Here is a 6,212-nt window from a genome sequence, read left to right as displayed (position 1 = left end):
TGACATGCAAAAGGAAACCTTGAGAGAGCACACGTTGGGTGTATGCTGCCTGACCTACCTAGTGGCCTTCTGTGATGGAGTGCCTACATCAATGGACAAAGGAAGAGCTACGGATGTCACCTATCTGGACTTCTCTAAGGTCTTTGACACGGTCCCCCACATCCTTCTCTCTAAATTGGAGAGATGCGGATCTGACGGAACTGTTTGGTGGATGAGGAGTTGGTTGGATGGTCGCATTCAAAGGGTAGTTAGTGGCCAACGGCTCAATGTCCACATGGAGATCAGTGACGAATAGTGCCCCTCAGGCATCCACAGCGGGACCAGTACTGTTTAATATCTTCAGCAATGACACAGACAGTGGGATGGAGTGCACCCTCAGCAAGTTTGGAGATGACACCAAGCTGAGTGCTGCAGTTGACACGCCTGGGGGATGGGATGCCATCCAGAGGGACCTGGACAAGCTCAAGAAGTGGACCTATGTGAACCTCAAGGTGTTCAACAAGGCCAAGTGCAGTGTCCTGCACCCAGGTCGGGGCAACCCCCAGTATCAATACAGGCTGGGGGACGAAGGGATTGAGAGAAGCCCTGAGGAGAAGGACTTGGGGGTACTGGTGGACGAAAAGCTGGACACGAGACAGTAATGCGCGCTCGGAGCTCAGAAAGCCAACCGCATCCTGGGCTGCGTCAGAAGAAGTGCGGTCAGCAGATCGAGGAAGGTGACTCTGCCCTTCTACTCCACTGTGATGAGACCCCATCTGGAGTACTGAGTTCAGCTTTGGGGCCCTCAGCACAGGAAAGATATGTACAATATGTACCCGTTGGAGCAAATCCAGAAGAGGGCCATGAAGATGATCAGAGGGCTGGAGCCCCTCTGCTGTGAGGACAGACTGGGAGAGTTGGGGTTGTTCAGCCTGGAGAAGAGAAGGCTCCAGGGAGACCTTATTGCAGCCTCTCAGTACTTGAAGGGGGCTTATAAGAAAGATGGGGACAGTCTTTTTAGCAGGGCCTGTTGTAATAGAACAAGGGGTAATAGCTTTAAACTAAAAGAGGGGAGATTTAGACTAGCTATAAGAAAGAAACTCTTTACTGTGAGGGTGGTGAAGCACTGGCCCAGGTTGCCCAGAGAGGTGGTAGGTGCCCCATCCCTGGAAGCATTCAAGGTCAGGTTGGAGGGGGCTCTGGGCTTGTTCCAGCTGTGTCCCTTTATTATTTTGAAAGAAACAGCTGATCCCCGAAGTGGTTGTTGGGGGTACTGTCAGCGCCACAAGCTCTACCCTGGCATGGCTGCCTCCAGTCCTCGCATGAGGGCCAGGGGGCTTGTCGGACGGGCAAGCTGTTTTGGTTGGGGCTGGGGCTGGAGGGTGCTGGGCTTGTTCTGCCTTTCCTGCAGAGTGGCCACAGATCGGCCGGGGTGGGTGGGGGTTGTCCCACAGGAGGGCGGGTGGGCCGGTGTTTCTGGGCAGAGCATCTGATCCCCCAAGATTTGGGGTTCTGTCAGGGCCCCAAATGCTACCCTCTCATGGCTGCCTCCAGTGCTCACTGGAGGCCTGGACCAGTGGGCTTGGGGAGCGGGGTGGTCTGTTTCTTTTGGGGCTGAATGTGGATGGTGCTGGGCTCGTTCTGCTGCTCCTGTAGAGTGTCCAGAACGGACTGGGGTGACGCGGGGTCGCACAGGAGGGCGGGAGTGCCGGTGTTTCTGGCCAGCACGTCTGATCCCTGAAGCGGTTGCTTGTTCTGTCACCGCCCCAAGCCCCTACCCTGTCATGGCTGCCTCCAGTGCTGGGGCATGGCAGGTTGTCTGTAGAACCACCTGGACACCCTTCTTCCAGCTATGTCCCTTCAGCTATGTCCCTTTTTTATTTTGAAAGAAACGGCTGATCCCCGAAGTGGTTGTTAGGGGTACCGTCAGCACCACAACCCCTAACCTGGCATGGCTGCCTCCAGTCCTCGTATGAGGGCCAGGGGCCTTGTCGGATGGGCAGGCTGTTTTGGTTGGGGCTGGGGCTGGAGGGTGTTCTGCCTTTCCTGCAGAGTGGCCACAGATGGGCTGGGGGCCGGGGGCGCGTTGTTTCACAGGAGGGCGGGTGAGCCGGTGTTTCTGGGCAGAGCATCTGATCCCCAAAGTGGTTGTTTGGGGTTCTGTTAGCGCCCCAAGCCCTACCCTGTTATGGCTGCCTCCAGTGCTCACCGGAGGCCTGGACCAGTGGGCTTGGGGAGCAGGGGGGCTCTTTCGTTTGGGGCTGAATGTGGACGGTGCTGGGCTCGTTCTCCTGCTGCTGCAGGGTGGCCGGATATGGGCTGGTGGTATCACGGGGACCCACAGAAGGGCGGCTGGGCCGGTGTTTCTGGCTGGAGCATTGGCTGCTGGCATTGCTTTCAGGTCTCAGGGCTGCAGGGATGGCTGGTCCAGCTATATGGATGGTGCTGGGCTCGCTCTCCTGTCATGGCTGCCTCCAGTGCTGGGGCATGGCAAGGTGTCTGTAGAAACACCCGGACACCCTTGTTCCAGCTGTGTCTCTCTTTTATTTTGAAGGAAACGGCTGATCTCCAAAGTGTTTTTTTGTTCCATCAGCCCCTCAACCCCTACCCTAGTGTTACTGCCTCAAGTCCTCACCGGAGCGCCAGGCCGGGGGGGTTGTTGGACGGGGAGGCCGTTTCGGTGGGCTCTGGGGCTGCAGGGTGCTGGGCTCATAGTCCTCCCACTGCTGGGTGGTCAGATATGGGCTGGGGGGGCGCGGGGGCCCACGGGAGGGCGGTCGTGTTGGTGTTTCTGGCCGGAGTGCTGGCTGCTGGCGTTGGTTCCATTTCTCAGGGCTGCTGGGATGGCTGGTCCAGCTATCCAGGCGTGAGCGACGGCCGCCAGTTCCCAGGTGGGCTCCTGATGCTGCAGCCTGGGACCTGTGTAGATAAGAAGGTGCCTGTGAGGCCCTCAGCTGCAGATGGGACACAGGGACTCTCCTCCACAGCGTAGCCCAGCACTGGCAAGGCTCACCACCGTGGCCAGAGCTGCTGGCACGGCTTAGCCTAGGCGGACACCTGCATCTCAGGGAACCACTGAGCAGGGGGAGTCCTCCAGGCAGGTTCAGCGGTAAAGAGTGGGTTCAAGTGCACGTCTTGCTATTTTGGGCCATCTCATGCACTGCTCTTTCTTCTCCTGACCTTGCTTTGCCCCTGCCTGTGGCCCTGGGGGCTGCTCTGGTCAAGCAGGTCAGTCAGAGCTAACACTGGCTCCAGTCTGAGGGGGCTCCTGAGCAGAAGGCCCAGGAGTAAACAGGCCAGTGAAAGCATCTGAAAGCTGCAGAAACCTCAGCAGAGAGTTTTGGCCAACCACTAAGTCGCTACTCCACAGCAGCCTGACTGAAAATGCTTTGTGGCTATGAGCAGCCATTGAAGGACGCAGTGCGGGGAAAAAACAAGGACTTACTGTGCTTTCTTCCTCTGCCGCTTGATCACGACACAGCAGAACACTATTGTAAGTGGCAGGGAAACGGCGCCTGCTGCTGTGCCTATCATACAGCGCCTTCGCACCTCTTGGGGACAGACAAAACCTGTGTCGCTCTGGGGATCAGCAACATTTATGGTTGGCTCGCCGACCACATCTGGAAGAGCAATTTGGTATGTTAGCCCATCGTGCGCACCCCTGGTAAGCTTGCAGCATGTTGGATATGGCCAGGAAGTTCTCTGTTTCTCCCCAGAGGTGGTGCCTGGAGGCACACTCCCACCCTTGGGGACAGGTTGTCCCACCAAACAAAACTGAGAAGGCCAGAAGGAGAGCAGTGGAGGGAGCACAGCTCCTTGACCAGTTGCTCCTTCGAGGGACATGGACAAAAGCCATCCCTTGCAGCAGGCAGTGCCACCCCCAACTCTCCCTCCCCCCGGGCCAGCTCCCACACCCCGAGGGACAGAGTCAGGCCCTCTCAGGAGACCCTTGAGCCTCGCTCCGCCCTTCTGGCTTTTCTCCAGCATGGGCACCACTTAGAGCCACTCACAGGTTTCACAAGTCTCCTACTTAGGGAGCCCAGCAAGTCTGCTCAGTACCTGAGTCCGCTCGAAAAAATTCATATACGTTCTTGTGGGGGTCTTCTCTGGACTTTGACAGCACTGCCAAAAAGCAGAGAAGACAGGTAAAGCCTCAGCACGGCTCAGGCACAGAAGATGCAGGAGGATGGGGCAGTTCCCTCTAAGCCCCTGCCCAATCTGGGAGTCAGGGCATCGCTCGGGCCCTCAGCTGACGCGAGGGATCCCGCTCTGTGCTGCTCTTGTGTCTTGGGCCTCTCGGAACTCATGGCAAGCGCTGGGAGGCAGCTACAGCGGGAGGGACATTTGTGCACGAGCCACGTTTCCCATCATCTGCTGAGCATGGTCCAGATGCCTGGAACCTAAAACGCTTCCAGCTTTGGCTGCTGACATGCTGTGCAAGAGCAGGCACTGGGGGAAGAGCCTGCTGACACACAGCGATCCTGATGGGTGACACCCACTGACCACAGGGCAGCAATTACCTGGCAATGCCTCTGTTTCTTTAGCAGAGACTGGCAGTGAGCCGCTGAGTCCTTCTGGAAAGGCCTCCTTCTGCACAGCCTCTTGGTCCGTCTCTTGAGAAAGCAAGCAGGACAGTTGGATCAGAAGGAGCTGTTCCCCATCGGGGAGATGGCATCTTCAGGAGGCAATACTTCTCAAAGACATTGATAAGGTTTAGAAAAAATGCCTGGGCTTTTGGGGCTGCGCCTAGTCGCTATTCCAAACAGCCACCACGCCTGACCTGCTGGGAGACTGGGAAATTGCACGCGATCTTTTGGTTTGGATTTTTGGTGCACTGGAAGATGATGTGAAATGCCTTCCTTCAAAGAGGACGGGAAGAGGCTGCAGCCAGGCCGGCCGGGGAAACAGCCCATCGGAGAAGGGCTCCTCCAGCAGGCCCTCCTGCCCTGCCCCGAAAGCACCAGCAACGGTCACATTTATCCCATCCCAGCTATTGCTCTGCAGACAAGAAACTGAGCACAATCCAAAACGCCTGATGAATCAGTGTCTCCACCCAACTTCCAGCACTCGGAAAGGGCAGCCAGCGTTGCCTGGGGCCTCGCTCCCGCCTGGCACTGGCCCAGTGGGCAAGCAGCGCTGCGTGTGACACGCTGAACACAAGTTCAGCACATGCCAGGCCCTCAAATCTGCCTACGGACCTCTGCACAAACAGCTCTGAGCCCCAGTGGTAAAAGTGGGGCAGCAACTGCCCCTGGCACCGGGCTTGAGCAACAACTGGCAGCAGAAGCCCTGGACCATCTCTGTGGCCTGGCAGCACCTGCAAGGCCTGAAACCCAGCGTTGCTGCAGTGAGGCTCTGCTCCATCCCTTCCCGCTGTGCAGGCTACAGCCTGTCCAGATGTGTATCTAAAACCTCCAGTTGCAGAGCCTACTAACAGCTAAGGCAGAGCGAAATGCACCCACCGTGTCCTCTCTCCAGTTCCTTCAGAATTTCCCCGAGGACTTCAGACGGCTCTGGGGACTTTTTTCCTCCTCCAGCTTGATACTTAGGTCTTGGAGGACCTTAAGAGAAAGTATTAATTTGAGTTTCATATAAATCAATTACAGAAAACCGGTGCACAGCTGGTGAGATCAGCAGAGACAGAGGACTCACCCCTGCGACGCCAGCGGGGCTTTAGTGCAGGATCCAGCCGAAGAGCTGGGAAAGCCTTCCCTACAGGCACATCTGTAACTGAACACCCAGGAGAAGCCTCCGTCATCTATTGTCATCTACATCGGCAGAACTGAACTGCAGGTGCAGAAATGGGATGACGCGAGGAGAGGGCGCACCCCACCCAGCCCGCTGGACTGGCAGCCGGCACCGGCTCCGAGCGGCTGGCAAAGAGTTTTGCAAGGCAAAGAGCCCGAGGGCACATCACTGAGCCCAACCCTTCCCTCCCTGCTCTTCTCTGTGTCTGTGGCCACGGAAGGAGGAACTTGTACTTCACATGGTAAAAAAAAAAGATGAAAAGGTAAATGTTCCTTCCTCCCACTGACGGACCTGTGGGACTGCTCTCAGGCTCGAGGACAGGAATAGGCCAAGAACTCAGGAAGCCATCGCCCGTGAGAGGGTCTTACGGAAAATTGCACGTGAACAGGCTCTTGCCACGTGGTCAATGTTTGTTGTTTCAAAGAAAGGGGCACGGAGAACTTTCCTGCAGGATGCCCTAAGGGCTCCAAACCAACATCCAGCTG

The 6,212-nt window shown here is 56.9% G+C and overlaps 1 protein-coding gene across 1 annotated transcript; it reads right to left on the bottom strand.

Moving 5' to 3' along the window:
• Window positions 1–2,402: 2,402 nt before the first annotated feature.
• Window positions 2,403–5,529, bottom strand: LOC309675538 (uncharacterized protein). The gene is made up of 5 exons (XM_082487869.1): window positions 5,442–5,529; window positions 4,500–4,592; window positions 4,039–4,101; window positions 3,425–3,599; window positions 2,403–2,898 (listed from the first exon to the last, which is right to left on the bottom strand). Exons 4-5 carry the CDS (start codon window positions 3,511–3,513, stop codon window positions 2,595–2,597), a joined length of 393 nt encoding a protein of 130 aa, XP_082343995.1. The 5' UTR covers window positions 3,514–3,599; window positions 4,039–4,101; window positions 4,500–4,592; window positions 5,442–5,529; the 3' UTR covers window positions 2,403–2,594.
• Between the last annotated feature and the right edge of the window lie 683 nt (window positions 5,530–6,212).

The sequence above is a fragment of the Vanellus vanellus genome (assembly GCF_965231255.1).
Source record: "Vanellus vanellus genome assembly, chromosome: 9".
NCBI lineage: Eukaryota > Metazoa > Chordata > Aves > Charadriiformes > Charadriidae > Vanellus > Vanellus vanellus.
The sequence above is the reverse complement of the archived record's forward strand: the minus strand, read 5'-3'. Positions and strand labels throughout refer to the sequence as shown.

Bases quoted from the DNA above. Each gene is read 5' to 3' on its own strand.
- LOC309675538 (XM_082487869.1), bottom strand. From the start codon at position 3,513: ATGATAGGCACAGCAGCAGGCGCCGTTTCCCTGCCACTTACAATAGTG. The intron at 2,899-3,424 runs GTAAGTCCTTGT...TTATCTACACAG, and splicing joins CGGCAGAGGAAGAAAGCACA to GTCCCAGGCTGCAGCATCAG.